Genomic DNA, 21,828 nt, shown 5'->3' with positions numbered 1-21,828 from the left:
AAATTCCACAGGGTGCTCAACGTTTTCTACCCTTTCAGGGGAAATGCTAGAATTGCCTATTCCACTCATTTCTTCAGCAGATGCCTCTTTACATCAGGTACCAGACTGCAGGTGCAATAATAATAATAATAATAATCAGGTGCTGGGATTACAACATAAAATAAGACAGTGCCTAGCCTCAAGTAGCCTCTAGTCTGATGGAAGAAATAAATGAATAAATACAGGCCAGTCTAAGTGCTCGATAAAGCAAGCAAAGCCTGATCACATAGTGTGTTTCCTCCACTCTGTTGTGGAGGGTCCTGGAGGTCTGGGCACAGGACACGGGTCCTGGACTCGGGAACACGGGGGCCTTCCATCTGCTTGCGGACTTTCGCCTGGGTGGTATGCAGAGCAAAATATCCATCTCCTTCAAGACAGAGGAAAACTGCCTTGTGGATTTCTGCATGACTGCAGCAGTATTGGGGGAGTCTCTGTGCCTGGCCGTTTCTAATATGAGGACTCATTTTCATAGTTTGGCTAAGGGAGCAGGGGGAAGGAGTTCTTGGGTTTCACACCACTTTCCTAAGGAGTCAAAGCCTACTCAAATCAACCTGATGGGAAGAAGGCACTGGGCCAAGCCACTCCCCAGCTCTGCCTGTTGCCCTACTCCTGACCTGCAGACCCCCGGCCACCCCCTCCCCCACCCCTGAAGGCTGTCGGTCATCCTGAATCACGAAGCACGATTGCAGAGCACCAATGTGTAGCAGGCAGGGCTCCTGGGAGATGAGACCCAACTTGTTTTTCTTTGTTCATAAAGCCAAAGCTTCACATTCTGTTGTTAATGCCATTACTTGTTTGTTTGTTTGCAGCTCTAGGGGGAATACCTTCAGTCTCAAGGGCACAGCTGGCCTGTAAGTGACCTTCATGTGACTACCCAAAAAAGCCCCCTTTGGACAGGTGATTCAAAAAAACCCCCTCCATGGGGCCCCCTAGGGAAAGGGTTTGGTGAGCTGAGCTCTGGTGGACTTCAGTCCCATCCACCTCTCCCTTGGCTTTGTGCAGTGTGCAAACTGCCCAGCAGGATAGCAGCCCGCATAGGTCCTGCATTCTGAGGATTTTATTTTGTTCTGGAGAGTACTGTAATTTTTGTATTAAAACAATGCTGAATATGTAAAGGATCTCTTTATTGTGGGGTTATAATTTTGTTCCTGTGTTTTTTTTTTTCTTTATAAAATGCCAAAAGAAGTGTGACTGACATTTTTAAAAACTTACCGAGAAGTAGAAGCTGCCTTGCAGATCCTATTTGCAGGTTCTGCTTCCTGTCTGTGATTTTTATTCGTACGTTGTAAAGGGTAAGTGCTCACGTGTCTTTACCTCATTTCTTCTTCCTATTCCAGCCCCGGCTCCCAAATTCTTGGGAAAAGGAATCAGCTTTACACCATCAAGTCAGGATTTTGAAGCAATATTCTGGGATGTCTTCTGGGCTCCACAACTGTTTTGAAATGAGACAACCAAATTCTGATACGGCCGGTTTAGCAGAACATTCGCAGCATTGCTTCTGTTGGGGTGTGCCCTACTCTGTTTGGGAGTAGGACAGAAATGGGGGTACTGGCCATACAGAAGGAACCCCAGCACTGCTGGGGAGCAATGGATTCCCAGATCCCAGCGTCTGCTGCCTTAAGGAATATTTGCCCTGTACCCAAAGGGCTCCTTTGGTGGTATTTGTTAAGTTGATGTTTCACAATTTCTAGAGACTCCTACCGCGGAGCCATGAAGGTTAAATGGGTGAGTGGCAGAATAGGCAAGGTTAAGAAGCCAGTTCCCCAGGGATGATCAGAGCAGGCTTTACCAGGGCTGGAGTAGTTCCTGTTTTTCCTACACTCAGGAATGGACATTGAGGCACAGAGCAGGCAGGAGAGTGATCTGCCCTGGGCTGGCCCAGGACACCGGGGAACAAACTTTTTAAAGTGAATGCAAGAGACGGGCATTCCTGGGGCCGGCAGCCTTCGGAGGCCGTCAGCTGTGACAGATCACCTCCTGGGACACCCACCTGGGCCTCTCTTCTTGGGGGAGCAAGGCTTTTAGGGAAGGAGGAGCAGCCGCGCAGGGAGGGGTGGAGAGGGCTGGCAAGAACCCGAGGCAGCTCTGTTGGCCAGGGCGCCCCCTATTTGATATAACGACTGGGATTTGAATGTGGCAGCGTGCTCCCCAGATGATGTTACAAACATACATAAATACGGATTTAGACGCATTTAGGGAACACTGTCTCCTAGCCAAGGGGTAAGCGTTTAAAGAGTGCGGCGCTCTTTATCCCTGGAAAGCACACTCGGGCGTGTTTGGGCATCCTGGGCCACAGCGGTGGGGTGCAGTTGGCTCCTTGGGAAAGGCGCGCGGGCGGGGGTCGCCAAGACGTCCCGAAGGTCCCAGACCCCCGACGGGGGCTCACCCCGGGAGGCAACGTAGGAAACCCAAGTTGGGGCAGATTCAGAGGAGAGAGAAATGTAGCCGAGTGGTAAATGCGGGGGTGGGGGGGGGGTGGGGGACAGAGCTGCAGCCAAGAGCAACCAGGGACCGTGGCGGGGGGCGGGGGGAAGGTCTGTAGAAAGATAAGGTGCGGGGCACCGAGCAGCCACCCCGAGAAGAAGAGGGGAGATCTTGTCTGAATTAAAGATTGTTAACGGGGGAACTAGGAGCCTGACCCGGTGTGGGGGGGGGGGCGGTGGTGAGTTTGAATCCACGCGGGTTCTGCGGATTCTGTTTCACAGGGGAACTGGTCTTCTTGGGGAAAAGGTGCAAAAAAAAAAAAAGTGGAAAAGGTGGCAGGGTGTGGCGGGCGGAGCAGGGCGCGCAGCGCGCAGACCCCGGGAGCGGCGAGCGGACGCCCCCTTCGCCCGGCGCGCGGGTGGCGCGCAGGCGGGGGCCGGCGGACACTCCACCCCCCACCGCCACCCCCGGGCCGGGCCGGGCCGCCGGGCCTCCCCCTCCCCTCGCGCTGCCTCTCCCCCGCGCCCCCTCCCCCGCCGAGCCGGGCCGAGCGGCGGAGCCGCGGGGAGAGCGCGGGGCGCGGGCGGCGGGTCATGGCGCGGAGCGGGCCGGGTCGGTGCGGGCGGCGCGGGCGGCGCGGGCGGTGCGGGCGGTGCGGGCGGGGCGCGCTGCTGGCCTGCGCTGCGTGGACCGCGGGCTGGGTGCTGGCGGCCGCGCTGCTGCTCCGCGCGCACCCGGGCGTCCTCTCCGAGCGCTGCACCGACGAGAAGAGCCGGCGCATCCTGGCCGCGCTGGTAGGTCCCGCCGCCGCACCGAGCCCGCGCCGCGCTCCCCGGGGAAACGGGGCGGGACACCCTCCGGGGGGCCCCGGGAGCCGGGCGCGGCCGCGGCACCCACGGTGTGTGTGTGGGGGGGGGGGGTGGAGGGAGTGCCCGATGCATGGGGACAACCCGGTCTCTCCGCTCCGGAGTCCTCTGCGGGCGCGCGGAGGTGTCTCTCCCTTGTCGCCAAAATTGGTCCTTTGTCCCGAGAGTCTTCCTGCCCAGCTGCTGCCCTGCCGCCCCCGAGCCCGCGCTCGGAAAGTTTGCAGGTCGGCTCTGAGTCTCCGGCCGCGCCTCGCCGCCCGCGTCCGCTGTGGTGCGGCCGGGCTCGGGGCGCTGGCGAGGGCGCGGGCCGGCGGCGGGGCTCGGCGGCGGGGACCACGCCTCTGCCTCTCGGGTCTGCTTGCCTCGCCCAGCGGCTGTTCTGGGATTCCAACCTGGGGGTCCCTCCCGAGCCCAGTGCAGGCGGCTGGTAGGGCCCCTGTCTCCCGGCGCCCCAAAGCCGCGGCTCTCCCCTGCGCGGCTTGTGGGACCCCCGGCGGAGCGCGCTCAGGCCAGGGGACCCCGGCAGACCGGGGTCCCGGGGGTCGAGACCGCAGTCTCCTCCAAGAGGGGTGGGCCTGAGGGGTCCTAGGCGGGCCAGGCGGTCAGAGACACAGCGTCGGCTTGCAGGCTGCCTGGCGCACTGGGTCCCAGATGCTCTTTTCGCTGAGTCCAAACGTTGGGTGCTGCTCAGTCTCGGTTTGGTGGGGAAGATTATGCGCATTGGGCGACTTGAGGAAAGGTAGGAATCCCCGCAAGGAAAGCCAAAAAGGCCAAGTCACTGGCAACTACTGTTCCGTTGGTTTTTTAAGCGGTTGTCCGTTTCCTAAAACAGTGACCATAGAAGCATTTGCTGTGAAAAATTATTTTCTAAGAAATCCCGAAGGGGAAGAAAAAAAAAAAAAACGCATGGGAAGTTTACAGACCGATTGCTGACATATGAGTGGGTGTTTTGAGAGTGTAGGTTTTCAAAACTTCAGAGCCTAAAGGTTTAAAAAATTCGTAAGTGAGATTGGAAAAATTAAAGTGAGTGAAACATACAAATGAACAGAAATCGTATTCCCTAATGGAGTCTGACATGTGTCATCATGAACTCATAATAATGCAAGTAAGACCCTCACCACGGATTCCCTGCATCCTGTGTATCAATCATCCATCCATTACCAGGCATGTATGGACCCTGACACTGAAGTTCTATCAAGTTTTCTGTAACTTGGTAACAACTCATTGAGTTTCTCAGTGACCTATATAAAAACTCCTTTCACTTATAAAGGCTTCCTGCCCCCCCCCCCCCGCCCCGCCCCGCCGCTGTTTTTAGGGCGACTGACTACTTTTAATGAACAAAAATAGTGTAGCCACGATGGAATAGCTATTCACAAAAATAATACAGTAATCTTTTACATTAAAATAAAGATGCTATTTTCAGGTAGTTGTCTTTGGTTAAGTGGGAAAAGGACTAATGGAAATTATATGGCCTAATATAATTGAGCTAATCATAACTTTCCCAGCATTCCAGCCCATAAATTAAAACCGATTCTGGTTAGAGGCTCTACCGCTGTGTCTCCAATGGCAGCCATCCGGGCTCACTTGTAGTCAACACGAAGCTGGGGAGATGGATCCTGCTCCCGAAGCCTCTCAATCCTGCCTGTTGCCAAAGGAACGAATCGAAATGCCGCCTCTGTCTGTCTCCCTGAAGTTCGTCTGACCTTGTCTCAATGAACTGAGTTTTTGGGGCGCGTCCCCTGGCCGCCCTACTCAAGGCCATTATTTCTTACACGCGCTCGGGGCTTGGCCTTCTCTGCCTCTCTCCCTGCCTCCTCGCCTTCTACCCTCTCCGTTCTGGATGTGCTCATGTCAGCCCCCCTCAGCACGCTGGTTCCCAGCTCCCCAGGACACTCTGAACGAGGGCAGGGTTGGAACAGCACGGCGGGGCCCGCACCGCAGACTCGGCTGGGCCCTGGCTGCCGGGCAGAGGCCGGCACTGTGGCCTCCCAGGACTCCAGCTGAATCGGCCCTCTGTCTCCCGGCTCCCAGGCACTTTCAATGCATCCTGCCTGGCTTTTGTCCTTCATAAGAAAACTGGCTGTTATTTTTCTGACTGCTCTCCAGGCCCTCATTAGCTTTCCCTCTGAATACCAAGCTCAGGGGGAGCCACAGGGAGCCCCCTCCCTCCCTGGCAGAGATGGTGAGTGCCTGCTGGTGTCCCAGGCCTCTGGCAGGACAGGTGCCATTGCCGGCCTGCGGGGGAGTCTGCAGACAAAGGTGCAGAGCTCCAGTGGCTGGGAGTCGGGCCTGCTGGCACCCCCGAGAGGTACCCCGCCTGCTGAGGGAGCCCAGTGCGCTCCACGGCCCTGGACGAGGGGAGGGCTGGAAGAGCCCGCTGGCATTTCTCCAAGGAGTCGAGCCCTCCGTCTCCTAGCTTTGCATTTTTTGAGTCAGACTGCTGCGCTTCCCTGCGCCGTGGCTTTCCGGCACATCTCATAATCAAGACATCCGTAAGCCCCCTTCCACTTCTCCGTGAGGTTTCTGGAGCCCTTCTTTTCCGGCGAGCTGTGACAGGGGCCACCCCAGGCTGGCGAGCCTTATGCTGTGTCTGATTATTTACAACCCCGCTCCCCCGTTCTGCTTGCAGAGGGCTTCACACGGCCGCAGAGAGATGTTGCAGGTGCCCGCTGGGCTGACTCCGGGAAGGCCCTGTGCAAAGTAGTTTTCCCTGTATTATTTCATTCTGTCCCCCTCACAACCCCTGGGGGGTATGGGCCTTTACTGCCCTCACTTCAGAGATGGGAAACGGCGCCCCACAGAGGTAGAGTATCCTGATGGCGCACTGCGTCACAGAGCCCGTGTGTAACCCTGTGCGCTTTGGTAGTGGAAACTCCAGCCCAAGAGGTGGTTCCCCAGTGATGAATTTAGTTGCCTGCAGTAGAGGTTGCTTCTTCATAGGGCAGGCTTATCTTTCTTTGCGGCGGTAGAAACCCCATGACCCCAGTGGGACTACAGCATCCGGAAAGATTTTACAGGAGGGAAGGACTCTATTTTTCCGAGTGCTTTGGCCATGTTTGTGATATGTATCTCCTAAGGCATATCCAGGGGCCAAGAAGGGCTGGAGGGTGAACTGGCCCAGTGTTCTGAGATTTTGCAATGCACGGATAACTGCTCAGGTGAGGAATTCTATAGCGGGACGTGTTGCTAACCACATAGAGACTTAATGCTCCTTGAAAACAAGAACGGATACACAAAAGAAAACGCAGCCCTTAGGCATGACCTCCGGGACCCTGTCAGCAGCTTCCCAGACTAGAGTGGACAGGTTTTGTTTTTGCCTGAGAACCGTGATACACGCTGGGGAGATCCTAACCGACAGCCTCTGAGACGCTTCCTACCAGACCTGAGAATTCTGGCAGCGTGCGTTTGTATGCACGCATGTAGGCCAGAAATGCCAACCCACTGTGAGCTCAGATAATCATCACAAAATGCCAGTCAACTACAAGGAGAGTTTATTAATTTTGTTTTCAATATGATACCTGTGGATCTTATACGTGCACTCATTTGGGCACAGGGTTGTACCTGTCTCCACGCTGGCAACACCCCTTCATATGCAGAGAAAAGTGATTTTAAAAATTGAGTTGAAGTGAATAAACTGCTTTTTTGAGCTCAAAAATAGCTACTTCAATAAGACATGCGGCGCATAAAGTAATTTCACTATTGTCTCTAACATGATGACAATTTTTAATTAGCTTGTAAACTTGTAGTTTGTACTTAAGTTCACTGGTTTTTATTTTTTGTTTATTTTCTTTAAGTGCTGGTTTATTTTTGAGAGAAAGAGAGAGAGCAGGGGAGGGGCAGAGAGAGAGAGAGACAGAGAGGAGAGGGAGAATCCCAAGCAGGCTCCACACTGTCAGCCAAGAGCCCGACATGGGGTTCAAACCCCTGAACCCTGATTTCACGACCTGAGCGTAAGCCAAGAGTTGGAAGCTCAACCGACTGAGCCCCCCAGGCGCCCCGCTAAATTCGTTGTTTTTCAAATAGGAGATTAGTTCTTTCTCTGTGTTTAGGAGGCTCAGACATGCAAAAAGATCCTGCAGACCACTCCATCACTGGAACCAGCACAGCCACAGTGGATGAATTTCACACTGTGTATAAGAGAGTGGGAACGGAAGTGGCAAACGTACATCCTCAGACAGGGTGGCGACAAAGAGTGGCTCTGACTAACCACGCTGTGTGTGCCCTGCTGTAAAGCAAATTCTCTCCTAGGACGAGCTGGGTGACGGGTCACCAGAAGGTAGGGCACAGATCTGAGGCCTCACCTACGCCGGCTGGCAGGCCCCCCTGGGATTCGGGGCACCCGTTCCACTTCCCGGCCTTTGCGATGGCCGACACTGCCTCCCCGCAAGCTGCCAGCCGCGCAGGAGGCACGCTTACGCCCCAACGTGTTAAGCTTCAGAAAACAGCCCATAGTAATTAATGTTCCCCTCCAAAACGGATGGGCTCTACCCCCAATTCGACGATTATTCCGTTGTCCAAAATGTCTTCGACTCCTGTTTGGAATCGCCGACCAGATTTGTAGGGGCAACGCCGTAGAGACTTTCATTTGAGTTGAACTCGATTTCGTCCGTGCGGGGTAGTTTTGTAGACGACACTGTGCGGTGGGGAGCCGGTGGGGGAGAGGATATCGCAGGTGAGTGTGGTGGATGGAGAGCTGGGGGCAGAGGACAGAGGTGAGGACCCCTAGGGGCAGGGGGGCTGTCTCCCCGGGAAGGTCGATCTGGCACTTGGGGGCCAGAGCAGTTTTGTGTGGCAGAGACGTGGCATTTTTTCATAGGCCAGCCCCCTCGATCACACACAGCTGCTGGCACTAACTTTGCCTCCCACACTGCTGACCCGGATCCGGTTCTCTGAACATACCAGGCCACTTTGCAACTCCGGCTCTTTGCACAGGCTGTTCCCGGCGAAGAAGCTGCCCTCTGTCTCCTCGTCTGCTAGGCGCACCTGCCGTTTGGCTTTCAACACTGAACTCAGGAGCCTCTCTCCAAGAAGAAGCCTCCCCCACCTCCGGCCGTCTAATGACCAGGGCTGGAGAGGGGGGTCATCACTGAGATGACCTGGTCCTCTGCACCTGTGACCTTGGCTGACCTTCACAGGTCTCCTGTGACACCGTATTAGCTCCCCATGCTACAGACCTGGAAACCAGCCACAGCTGCTGGGGGCGCCGAGCTGGGAGACAAACCCAGTCCGCCCGGAGCCAAGCCTGGCTGCGCACCTATCCTGCACAGGTCATACTCTGCTGTCATTTATGAGTTTGGAAGGCAGCCACCGCTGTTCTGGGAACTCCTGAGCCTGGTACCTGTAGTGGATAGTGGCTCAGCTCACGGTCGGCTGGGTTAAGTTGGGAGAGAGAGTGGCATGGTTCATTTGGAGCTGGCTGGGGGTGGCTGAAGCAGCAAGCCCTTGCCCGTGGCCGTTGACAGCCTCAGAGGATTGGAGGGGTCTTCTTGGCCCACAGGTGTCTCTCCTGGCCAGGAGCAGTTCTGGATGAAAGTAAAGCCCCGGGCCATCGTAGCTGACGCCCTCCGCACCCCCCACCCACCGTCCAGTGGACTCTGTCCAACTCCTCCCTTCTGTCAGCCCAGGACTCCCCTCCTCCCACCAGACAGGTGCTGTCACCTGCTCTTTATGTGTTCTGTACTTCATACAAAAGCACTTTTGATCAAGTTACAAATGTGACAACACTCTAAAAGCGTTCTGGAATTTAATCCAATAACTTTGGAAATCATCCTTAAAGAGGAATTTGAGGGCTTCATAAGGAAATCAAAAAAAGTTTTTATTTTCTGATCAGGTTTACTGAAGAAATGTGAAACTCTGTAAATTCCGGAGAGAGTAGGAGAAAAACTACAAGTCAGATGAATGCCCCACGGTACTTCCATCCTTCATAACCTTTCTGCTCCTGGTCGGCTAGACCACTTAACCCTTTCATCCCCACCTCTCCTCCACGAGGAGCCTGAAAGGTCCCAGGGGAGCCTGAGTCAGCTTTCTTACCAGGGGTTATATGGAAGCAATTCTAAGCAGACAGTGAGTGACTCAGAGGGTCCAGGTGCTTTCAACACTCAGTTCTTGACCCCAAGCCTTGGAATTAGAAGGATGGCATTTTGCCAACATTGTGTTAACGTTAAATACGTTAAAGGTGACTGCAGCATGGAGTGTGCTTGAAACAGTGGTGCGGGTGTTTGTTAACGCAGCGTCCTTACAGGTGTCTGTTTTCCAAAGACAAAAAGGCTGCCCCAGCAACAGGAGGGCATCCCCAGGCTCCGGGGTCAGATTCACGACCGGCACAGGACTCTGTTGCTTGAATCCTAGCGTTTGGCAGGTGTGACACATCCACCGGCCAGCATGATACACGGAGATGGAAAGGCCACAAAGGCAGAAAGGGCTCCCAGGAGACTCCCAGGGTCAAGTCACATGGCGTGGCCTGGGTCTTCCAAGCTCTTGTCCTGGTACTTCCCGAAACGGTCCCGAAAATCCACTTACTTCTTTTAGGAACTGGGAATATTTCTTTTTTTTCTTTTAATTTTTTTAATGTTTATTTTTGAGACAGTGAGAGAGGCAGAGTGTGAGTGGGGGAGGGGCAGAGAGAGAGGGAGATACAGAATCTGAAGCAGGCTCCAGGCTCTGAGCTGTCAGCACAGAGCCCAATGCAGGGCTCAAACTCACAGGCCATGAGATCATGACCTGGGGCGAAGTCAGACGCTTAACAACTGAGCCACTAAGCATCTCAGAATGTTTCTTTTTTTTTTTTTTTTAATTTTTAAAAATGTTTTATTTACTTTTGAGAGTGAGAGAGAGAGAGAGAGAGAGCAAGCAGGGGAGGGGCACAGAGAGAGGAAGACACAGAATCCGAAGCAGGCTCCAGGCTCTGAGCTGTCAGCATAGAGCCCAACATGTGGCTCGAACTCACAAACCATGAGATCATGACCTGAGCCAAAGTTGGACATTTAGCCGACTTGAGCCACCCAGGCACCCCGGAATATTTCTTTTTAATAACCATTTTGGTAATGCATGCTTTGAACAATTAAACTAGAGTATTTATGAAGATCCCCAATCCTTTTTCTCACACTTTGGGGCCAGGCATATGTTTTCAAATTCACACTTTTGGGGGCATTGAAAGGATAATATGGGGCATGTACCTTATATTTTGGATATGAAGCGGAACCAGTAATCAATCAAATTAATAATTCTGCAGCACAATCTATGCAAATTCTCACCAAGTCAAAGACCTGCAGACTAACAGCCTCACAAACTATTCAGTTGGGTTTTGATTCCACGTGAGGCTCAGAGAGTCACGAGAAGGTTGTCTTTTCAGGGTTTTTTGCATTTTGGAATTGTTCACACATCCAGGCATCGGAAGTACATTGACTTTGAGCCACTTACAGTACAAAGCTGAGAGCGTGGACGACCAGCCTCTGAAGCGCCTGGAGTTAGGTACCCGGCCACCGTTCAAGGGCATCTCGTGATGTCTCGCACTTGAATGAATGAATGGTTTCCACACACTTTTCTCACAGCCTGCCCGAAACCCGAGCAAGGGAGGCAGACCGGTGAGATGCAGGGAGGGGAGACGAGGCTCGGGGCGGTGGGGCAGCCGCCAGGGATGCCGTGGCACAGCCGGGCGTGGCTGCGCTGCACCGTGCTGAGCTCCAGCTTGTCACTCTGGGCGCCCGGTCGTGCACGAGACAGAGTGAAGACGACGACGTGGTGGTCCTGCCCTTGTCTCATCACCTGATGAGGACTGGGTGGCCCCCTTGCTCAAGGTGCAGCAGAAGGTGAGGCCTGCGTGTGCCCACGTGGAGGGAGGATGCATCTGGAGGGGGTGGGGGAGAGCAGGTGGAGTTAGAACATAGGCTCAGCTCCTAATAAATTGTCCAGGTCCTTCGTTTTACTCTGTTCCGCACCAGCTCTGTCCTCCCCCTCCTACCTCGTCCCGGCGGGACCACCGGCCAGGGCCCACGGGACCGTCTTCTGAGGGACGTTTGTAATGTGGTGGTGGGGTCACCGGGTCCCCTCGTGTGGAACCCATCCTAAGAGCTGCTCGAGTTTAGGAGAAACGCCCATCTGAGGGCTCCTGGACCTTCCTCACCACCGCCCGGAACCAAACACACCCGACACTTCTAGAATGTATCCCAAGCAGCTCCTGTGTCCCCGGTGCCTGTCCTCTCCAGTTGTGCTGACACCATCATCCACGAGGCCCCTTCCAACTCCCGCTTCCTGTGGTGGGTTCTCCTCCGCACCCCTGTAATCCTTCCAGAGCTGCCGGCCCTATAGGCCACCCTCCTTGGTGTCAGAAACAGCAGGCTGAGGGAACACGCCTGCAGGAGAGGTCCTTCCTGTGGCCGGCCCTGGGTACCAGGTGAGGCTCGCTGGGGACCCGCCTTCTGGGCTCTGACTCTGCCATTCTCTGATGGCAGAGGAGGTCAGAGTTCCCCGGGGCAGCCCAGACGTGTGGCCGGAGTCTGGCACGGTTCAGGGAAGCGAGAGCCAGCAGGCGAAAGGCTTTTCCCAGCATCACGGGGCTGGATGGGGGAGGCCTGCTTCTCGCCTCCGCTGTCCTGACTCTCGAGGCCCGGGCCTGGTTGAATCACGTGACAAATACGAGCGGCTCCTTTAACTCCCTCGCTTCCTTAACTCAGGGACCCAAATGGCCCGCGTGGCTCACACCTGACAGGTTTCCCTCAACAGCTGACTAGAAGCGCCCTGAGCGCAGGGCCGGCCCCGTTGCTCCCCCTGCCCGCCCCGTGACCGACTGTCCCCTTCCTTCCAGTGCCAGGAGTACCGGGGCGGGGTGCTGGTGGGGGACCTCTGCGAGGACCTGTGCGTGGCGGGGACACTGAGCTACCAGCGCTGTCTGTACTACGAGAGAGGCAAGAAGGTGCTGCAGGCCGACTGGCGCGGCCGGCCCGTCATCCTCAAGTCCAAGGAGGAGGCCTTCTCCAGCTTCCAGCCGCTCAGCCTGCCGGACGACGCGGCCGAGGACGGCGGCCAGGACTTCCCGGAGGCCGAGCTGCTGCTGGTGGTGGCCGGTGAGGTCAGGAACGCCCTGGGCCTGGAGCTGCCCAACGGCAGCCTGGGGCCGCTGTGGCCGCAGAGGCGCGGCCGTCGCTGGCTGGGCCAGCTGGCCACCCTGTGGTCCCTGGTCCAGCAGGAGGAGTTCGTCCTGTTCAGCCTGCTGCAGGACCTGAGCCGGCACGCCCCGCCCGTGCTGGGCTCCTGCGGCCACTTCTACGCGGTGGAGTACCTGGCCGCGGGCAGCCCCCGCCACAGGGCCCTCTTCCCCCTGGACGGGGCCGCAGGCGCCTCCCGGGGCGGCCGGGGCCAGGCCAAGGCCATCAGCGACATGGCGCTCAGCTTCCTGGACATGGTGAGCCATTTCGACGACGACTTCTCCCACCGCCTCCACCTCTGCGACATCAAGCCCGAAAACTTTGCCATCAGGAGTGACTTCACGGTGAGTGGCTCGGGGAGGGTGTGTGTGCCAGGTGGAGTTCCGAGAATCTAGGAGAGGTTTCGGAAGTCACGGGGGACCCCTGGAAGGTTCTGGAACCTTCTAGCCTGGACAACCCAGACCTGCCACGCCACCTCCTTTTGGGGTGTTAATGAGAGAATTTTAACAACGCGTGCACCTTGCACCCCCGTCCTCCAGGAATAGGAACTAGAAGGAAAGGCACCTGGTAGGGGGCGGAGGGCCCGGCAGGGGAAGGTGCGTCCTTCCTAATGGCTGTTCTGGCTTCTCCAAAGCAGCTTCGCCGCATCTTAGACTAATTCGAAAGCGAGCTCTCGCTGAGTCAGAAAACAGTCTTCAGGAGAGCAGGGGCCACCGAGGATGACAAGGAAAGGTGGCTTTTGGGAGCTTTGGTACAACAGCCAGTTGGGGCTGCTGCTTTCTGCCTGCCCAGGCTCTGAGATAACGGGAGACGTTTTCTGGTCCTTTCTTCCTGGAGAGGTCCTAGCTAGTCTCCCTTCCATGGGCAGGGCTTCTAGGGGGACAAGTGGAGTTTTGGCAGCTCCTATGAGGGAAAATCCTGCCGGGGGGAAGCATCTGGCTCTGTGCTGCTCTGTTGCAGCAGGTCAAGTCCGTTTCCCGCTCTGGGCAATGCAGGTGTTCATGGAATTAAAGGTGCTGGAGAAGCAATGGCAGGAGGGACTCGGTGTTTCACGAGAAGATAATCCCCTCCCGCTTCCCCCCAACTAGGCTACACCCGCGTGTCAGATTGATGCGTCCTTGCCCCGTGCCCAGGCAAGCGCTGGGACCACTTCCCAAGAAGTAGGTGTGGTGTGGGATGGGCGCTGGGGAGGGGGCCGTGTCCCGGGCCCCCTCCTCCACAAGCTGCGGTCAGTTAGCTTGTCCGCTGCCAGTGCTGGTGAGCGAACGGCCAGGCCGACTTCGCGGGAGCCACACCAGAGAGCTGGCCGCTGAGCGTGCCGGCTCATGGCGGAACGGTGCTCTGCATCCTGGTGAAAACCAGAAAGGGACGCCAAGAGGGTACTCTTACTGCCGGCCAAGGGCTTCCGTGGCAGGTGACATGGGAGTGCCTTCCTATGACAGCCTGAAACCTACAAAACTAATGCAGTCCCTCTGACTGCCCCAGAGGGACTGATGAGCTGGGAGTGGCTCAAAGTGTGGAAGGGAAGGAGCTGAGAGGTTCCAGAAGGCTCTGGGAGGTTCCTGGAGGGTCCGTCTGCAATACCCTGGGCTCCATGAGACCTCTAGACTTGGTTGTGAGGGGGAGGGACAGCCCAGGACTCTGCCAGGGTATTTTTGGAGTTGAACTCCCAGCCAAGGCTTCCCCAGTTCGTGAGCAGAAGGTTTATGTACTAGACATGTAGGACCGCCGTTCTCTTTCTCAGAAATCCTGGGAACGCAGACACCCCAAGGCCCTGGGAAAGGAGGTGTGGGGTGTCCACTCACAACCCCTGGCTTTGGCAGTTATCTCATCTGACGCCCGTTTATTCATCCAGTGAGTGTCGTGGAGTGTCAGTGAGTGGAACTCAACAGGGGCGGTAACAGTTGAGGGAACTGAGAGGCTGTCTGGGCTAGGTTCCCAGAAAAGGCCGTAGGAAGGAGGCAGGGCTGACGGGTCTTCCCCGGGGGAAAGGGAAGCATGGCATGTTGCTGGCTTGCGCACTGCATCAGAGTTGTGCCTTCCAGTATCTTGTGCACAATAGGCAGGAGATATTTGTTCGATGAGGTAACGGCGACACTTTCAAGCCCAGGCTGTGCCCTGTGGACTGTGCTGGGGTGCACAGACCCTCACCTCTGCCTGAGTTCTTGCTCAGGGGAGAAGGGGAAAGAAGGACAGAGGTTCCCGTTTGGCTAACCCTGGCATTATTCACCTCCTTACATGCTGAGTCTCAAGAAGTTAACTTTCCCTGTGATTTTACAACTTTAATGAAACCCAGCAGTATCAGCATCACCAGGGAACTTGTTAGAAATGCGAATTCTCTGCCTCCCCCTCCCCTCCAAGACCTGCTGGGTCTGACCCTGTGGGGGTGGGACGTGGCAACCAGCACATACAGTCACTCACTTTCTCTGGGTCCCCCACTTACAGATCCTGAGAATTTATCCACTGGTTGCGAAGGAACAACTGGGAAACACCATCGCTCTGTGCCCCCCGAACCACTGCCCGCAAATGCTCCTTTCGAACAGATACGTTTCCTGCCCCAGAGCCACACTTTTCAGTGGAGAATGAAATAATCCCCAACCCTTTCTAGTCTGATGCCCGGAGGAAGTTTGATGAGACGCAAGTGAAGTAATTCCGTGCAGGAAGCATGTTATGATTCTCTCGATTCTGGTTAAGAAAACTTACTCAGGTTTCTCTGTTGGCTTGGTTGCTGTTCTTATTTTAGGTGCGTACAGTTATGCTCACAATAGCTATAATCCATTCTCCATTATGCACTGAAAACCAAATCTGGCTCTCCCTGGGAGGTGAGAAGGGAGCAATCAGAGATGGGAGAGAGAAGTTGTAAAGAGGTGAGATCGCAGGTAGGGGCCCAGGGGAAGCCGGGGAGAATGTCGGAAAGTATAGAAAGAAGAGAGACCATGTAGTCCCTATAATAAATTACCGAGACGATAGATGTGTGAGCACAGCCTAATATATATTTTCGTGTATTAACTGGGGTACATAGTGAAATAATGAGACAGGAAAAATTGAGTAAAATTATAATTTCTGCTTGCTGTGCCTGAATTAGTAATTAGGCAAAGCTCTTGAGTAGGGAAAAGTTCTGTATTTTTTATTTCCATTGTTCTCCATATATTTTGAAAGGGCGTATTTTTCCTCTTCTGTTTTACCGAATCATCCCCAAGAAAGTTTACTGCCTCTTGGCATCACTCCAGAGTGAAAAACAAAAACCCAAACTGGGGAGCGTAGCTCCCAACACCACCAAGTTGAGGAGGACACGAACCCCAACCAATGCGTCTTTTGAGATGCTACTAAAGGCCGGAAGAAGGGCTGGTATTTGGAGGGTGACCTGTGAAGGCTTGTGAAATGTCGCAGACTCCATCAAATTCATCAAATCTTCCAAAAGCTCTTTGTTAACACCTTGAAGCTATGAACTGCATGATTTGGGCAGACTCCAGGTTTTATCAAGTTTGAGATCAGCTTTTTTTTTTTTTTAAATACATTCAGGTTGTGGAGGAAAATCCGCATCATGTAGATGTTATTTCTTTTTCTGGTTTTGAAGCCTATTTGGTTTGAAGCCAGAAAGATAAATCTGAAATTCCAGGGGCTCCACCCTGTTCTCGGGCTGACAGTGGCGTTTTGTATTTGATGCTGTTGGATGAGGGTCCACGGGCATCAAACCTAATTCAGGAGCTTTCACACTGCCTTTCCCAGACACGTTTCGATCCAGCCAGTCAGGAGGAAACCAGTTGGCGTAGGCCACACATATGCCGGAAATAGGCCACCTACGTCCTGCCCTCCACATTCACCGGCACCCCCACGGACCTGCCCCTTGAAGGCAGTTTTCTTCTGTAGCTTCTATTCATGGGGATAAATTATCTGTATTCATGGCTTTCATAATTCTGACCCTTGAAGGTCAGAGGCCAAAAGTGATAAAGCAATGGAGGGGGAATTCATTTATTTTTAAGAAATTGCAGACATTCGACTTTACAGCTGAAAAAATGTTTCAAGTTGAAAAGCGATACTTGTAGTCAGAGTTCTGGATGCTAGGCTTTCACGAGTGATGGCAAATGTCCTTTTGGCAGGGAAAGCCTTGCGATGTGGTCTATGTCGGGCCCTTGTGTGAGTGAAGCCTGCGGCCCCCAGCCTGGCCGGGGCCCCTCTTTCTGGCAGGCAGCGTTCTGCCATCCTGCAATCTGTAGGAGCCTGCACCCCAGAGAGCAGAGGCACACTGGCCCCCGGGGGGTCCTCGTGATGGCCATGAGCTGGGCCCCAAGAGTACGTGATGGCCGTGTGCTGGGCCCCCGGCATCCTCGTGACAGCCCCAGGAGTCCTTTTGATGGCCATGCTCTGGGCCCCAAGAGTCCTTGTGACAACCATGTGCTGGGCCCCAAGAGTCCTTGTGATGGCCATGAGCTGGGCCCCAGGAGTCCTTTTGATGGCCATGCTCTGGGCCCCAAGAGTCCTTGTGACAACCATGTGCTGGGCCCCAAGAGTCCTTGTGATGGCCATGAGCTGGGCCCCAAGAGTCCTTTTGATGGCCATGCTCTGGGCCCCAAGAGTCCTTGTGACAACCATGTGCTGGGCCCCAAGAGTCCTTGTGATGGCCATGAGCTGGGCCCCAAGAGTCCTTTTGATGGCCATGTTCTGGGCCCCAAGAGTCTTTATAATAGCCATGCTCTGGGTCCCAAGAGTCCTTGTGACAACCATGTGCTGGGCCCCAAGAGTCCTTGTGATGGCCATGTGCTGGGCCCCGGGAGTCTTTGTGATGGCCATGTGCTGCTTGGTTACAGGTGGTGGCCATCGACGTGGACATGGCCTTTTTTGAACCCAAAATGAGGGAAATTCTCGAGCAGAATTGCACAGGGGATGAGGACTGCAATTTCTTTGACTGTTTTTCAAAGTGTGATCTGCGAGCCCACAAGTGTGGAGCAGAAAGAGTCAACAGCAACCTGCAGGTAAGCAGCCGCCACCGCGTGGGCTGGGGGACATTGTCCTCTCTGGCTGTCGCTGCCCGCCATGCCACGGCACCCCATTCATATGGCCCAGGTCCCCTCTTCCACGCCACCTGGGCTTGATGTGCTCAGTGGGGACAGGGACATCAGGAGTTGGGGTGGTCATTTGTCTTGTCTGTCCCATGGGGTTGTTGGCCGAATGACCCTTGGGGGTCTGATGGACAGGGCGGCCAGCGGAGCCCATTATTCAGCTCCCCATTTCCTCCTAACATATTACTTTTCTAACTTGCAGTTTTACTCAAAAAATTATCCTGCCCTGATGCACAGAGCAAAAGAATAGAATTTTTTAAAATTTCAGAGATAGACGTAATGACACATGGGCGTTTCATAAGTGGCAAAGGTCGCTCCCAGGCCGGCGGAAGGAAAGCTGGGTTATGCAGCGAATGGTGTCGGTTAGCTGGGTGATGGGGCGTAACAAAGGACCACATTAACTCCTACTTCACTCCTCACCAGACTCCATTCCAGAGGCTCATGTACTTACTCATAAAAAACACAATCCTAAGTGTGCCAGAGTAAAACTGGGAGAATTTAAAATATTATCTGAGAGTGAAGAAGGTCTTTCTGAGCTCAGAAGGCCACAGGAAGGAGAAATTTAACTATCTTTAAAAAATCCATATAGCAAACACGACATAAAACAAAATCCCCCAAAATACAGGCAAATATTTGCAATTGCTCGTACAGACCAGGAGCATAGAGGACAGAGGGTTCCTTATCCGCCGGCTGCTGCCGAGGCCCAGGGAGCGTCCCCCGGGAACGCGCTTGCCCAGCAGAGTCTTTGCCATGGCCCCTCCACATGCCGGGGGTAGCATCCAGGGATCGGTCAGTGGGAGAGGGGCCATATGCAAAACCCAGTCCCGGCCTCAGTAAGGAACAGTTTTCCTCCTCCCTCAGGTCCTTGGACCGTGGTTCTCAGGAATGCGTCTCAGTAAATCCCTGCCTACAGATCTCCATCTCACAGTCTGCTCTCTAGGAAGCCAACCAAAGCAAGGGGATAATGTCCTCAGTGTATAAAGAGTGTCGGCAAATTAATATGGAAAAGGTCAACAATGTGATGGAAGTGTAGCAAAGGATATCAACTAGGCCATTCGCTGGAAAGGACGTACAATGTCACATCATCACCCTGACTGCTAGGAACAACGCAAATTACACCGTTTTCACCCACCAGTTGGCGAAAATGAAAGACCACACACGTGTTGGGGAGGGGGAGCCCAGCGTTCTCATCACACATTGCCATGAGAGCGTATCTCAGCACAACTTTCCACAGGGTCAATTTGGCAATACCTACCAAAACAAAAAACACACCTATCTTTTGGCCCAGAAATTCCATTTCTAGAAATTGTCATAGGTGCAAAATGAAAATGACGTATAGGCAAGATATTTACTGCAACTTTGTTCTAATAGCAAAAATTAGTAAACAATCTCACTTCCATCAGTAGGAAACTACTTAAATAATTTATGATCTATCCACACATTTGAGGTGCAGCCATTAAAGTAAACAGGAAATCCTTAGAAGGCTCTGCCTGGTATTCTGTTAGATGGGAGTGGAAGGTGTGGAAGAGGGTGTGTAATATATTGCCATTCGTGCAAAGTAGAACAGAAAGGAAAAACATGTATCAGCTTGTGTGTGCATACTCTCTCTAGAAGGAAGGGGTCCCCTCGCGGAGCTGGGAACAGAACATTGGACAATCAGCAGGAGGCACACCGGTCTGTCCTTGGGAACATTTAACATTTTTGCACACGTATTCTCAATTTAAAACAGAAATAAGGTGATTTGCTTTTAAAAATATTCCTGGGGCACCTGGGTGGCTCAGTTGGTTAAGCGTCCAATTTAGACTCAGGTCATGATCTCACGGTTTATGGGTCTGAGCCCCATGTGGGGCTCTGTGCTGACAGCACAGAGCCTACTTGGGATTCTCTCTCTCCCTCTCTCTCTGCCCCTTCCCTGCATGCTCTCTCAAGATAAATAAAATAAAGAAACAATAAAAAAAAATTTTAAAAAAAAGGTTCCTCAGAAGTTAAAGTTCCGTGCCTTCTATGAAAAGTAGAACTACAACACTGAGGCCTCTGCTCAATGAGTCCCAAACGGTGTGATACAGAAAGATAAAGCACATTAATCCCGCCCCTCTCGGTGGAACCCTCCCAGCAGGAGGAGCCTGGGAAAGCTCTAGAAACAGGAGCATGTGTAAGTGGAAGGTTGGAGGAGATCTCCGGCGTCAGTGAATTTCATACCCTACGGGATGGTGGCTTGATTTTCATTTCTGCTTCTGAAGTAAAATGATTCAAAGTCCCTTCTAGTGCAGACTTTTCTCCGTGAGTCTATCACGTTTGCTGACTACTTCTCCCCACATGTCACTGGACCCTCGGGACAACCCGAGGGTCGTCGCTTGTTATGGTGACCAAATACGCACGAGAAAGCCCAACCTCAGCGATGCGGCCACACGGCCGAGGGGATGCTCCTTACGCAGCACTGGCCGCCCAGGACTTTCTGCTCCCCTTTGTCTTCGGAAGTGTACTCGATGACAGGGACCCTTCCCCGTCTGCGTTGAGGCTGGGAGGGGGACCTTGTTCCCGGTGCCGAGTGGTTCAAGTTCCAGAAGGGAAGGCACTTTTACTATCAGACCATCTGTGTGGGAAGACGCCTCCCTCGGCAGGTGGGGCTGTATGGGAGGAGCCACGGTCTGTTTGGGCCTGCGGAGCCTCCGTGGTTGGTTCGCAGCCTGCAGTAACCACTCTGTCCCCTGCCCCTCAGGTCGTCTGTGACAAGATATTCCGCCACTGGTTCTCCTCCAGTCTCAGGACCTCGGCCGTCTCCGCCTCGCTTCAGCTACAATTGCGGGACGCGGTCCAGGAATGCGCAGACCCTCGGGGCACCTCCGGCAGCGCCCCGGGAGCCGCCCCGGACGTGTTCTGGAAGCTTCAGCGCCTCCTTCAAGCCACACAGAGGGAACTGCAGGAGGCAGAGAAGTAGCCACTCCCGTGGCCTTGGGTCCCTTCCCTCTATGTTGGCTCAAGGACGGGACGTTTCCTCTATGCAAATGAGTGCACGCGCAGGTGTCGCTGTGGTCCTTCTGAAACGTGAAATCGCTGATGCCCTTCCCACCGCACGCCAGCTGCCCTCATGTGCGTGCTTCTGTCCCATCCTGGCTTGATTCGCTCCTGATGGAGGCCACCGCGCTGGCCTCTGACCTGCCACCCTTTAAAAGTGACACGAGGGAGGCAGGTACAGCGGTTTCCTCTTGGAGGCCTCTTCGTCGGGAAACAGCACAGATCCCACTCTGAGGATCGTGCTTGTGCTCACCTGAGAGCCAGGGCTTCCAGCTGTCCTGCCTGCACACGTGCCCGCATTTAAAGAAGTGCACGTGCGTGCACACGAGCCAGTGTGCGTGTTCACACGGGAGTGCTCGCGTGAGTGTGTGCACGCGTGCGTGAGGACGTGCCTGCCTGAACGAGCTTGAGCAGGGAGCGCGGGAGGCTCCGGGGCAGGGGAAGGGGTGTCCCCTCTGGGACAAGAGGGCTGCCTTTGTTTTGGAATAAAATACAATCAAAACAGAAGTTGCGTCTGTAACGCAAACGTAATCCGTCAGGAGAGGACGTGTCAGGACAGCGTAGAGCCGTTTTCCTCCTGAGGGGCCCGTTGATTTTATGGAGCCTGTGTTAGGGAGCACGTTACCGCCCGCCGCGGCGCATCTGCCTTTGGCGCGGGAGATGCAGGCTGGTTGGACTGCGTCGTGTTGTCCCCGAGAACGTGGAGGACAGCGAGCGCCGCGGTCGGCGTCGGGCAGGGTCAGAGGCGGGCGCCTTGCTCTCAAGGGTACGAACACCGAGGCCCGGGCACCATGCCGCACGTTGGCAGGTGCCTCCGGCAGAGTCCCGGGGAGACTTTCCTGAGAGACGAGAGACGGAGGGAACCACACCGTGGTCCTTCGCTGGGCGGGCGGGTGAACCCGTGGGGGGCCAGCCAGGCAGCCACCGGGAGGGAACTGCTTTCTACTGGACACCTGGGACACAGCAGGTGCTCTGCAAGTGACCAGCTGGTGTCCCTAAAGGTAAATCAAGAAAGACGCTGAGAGAGGAAAAGGAAATTCTATTGATGGCTTACAAATCAAAGAGGACGGATTAATCGGAAATTTAAAAAAAATCACAAACTGCACAAATTTCAAGCTCTTTCTCTTTTCCTTGCCCGGTGCCTTCCTGGTCCAGACCAAGGGGAATTTCCTGCTCGGGTTCATTTGGATGCATTTCTCCAGGCTGCACCCCGGGCTCATGGAACGGTGTGAGGGGCGGGCAGAGACAGCGCAGGCCCCACCGGGTCTGGGTTCCCACCTC

At 54.5% G+C, this 21,828-nt stretch overlaps 1 protein-coding gene across 1 annotated transcript; it reads left to right on the top strand.

Moving 5' to 3' along the window:
- The first annotated feature begins 3,056 nt into the window (after positions 1–3,056).
- Positions 3,057–21,054, top strand: DIPK1C (divergent protein kinase domain 1C). The gene is made up of 4 exons (XM_023241205.2): positions 3,057–3,257; positions 12,133–12,816; positions 17,281–17,445; positions 20,252–21,054. Exons 1-4 carry the CDS (start codon positions 3,057–3,059, stop codon positions 20,468–20,470), a joined length of 1,269 nt encoding a protein of 422 aa, XP_023096973.2. The 3' UTR covers positions 20,471–21,054.
- Positions 21,055–21,828: the final 774 nt, after the last annotated feature.

This window comes from Felis catus, chromosome D3, assembly GCF_018350175.1.
Source record: "Felis catus isolate Fca126 chromosome D3, F.catus_Fca126_mat1.0, whole genome shotgun sequence".
Classification (NCBI taxonomy): Eukaryota; Metazoa; Chordata; class Mammalia; order Carnivora; family Felidae; genus Felis; species Felis catus.
Note: the sequence above shows the minus strand (reverse complement) of the source record. Positions and strands in the feature narration are given on the sequence as shown.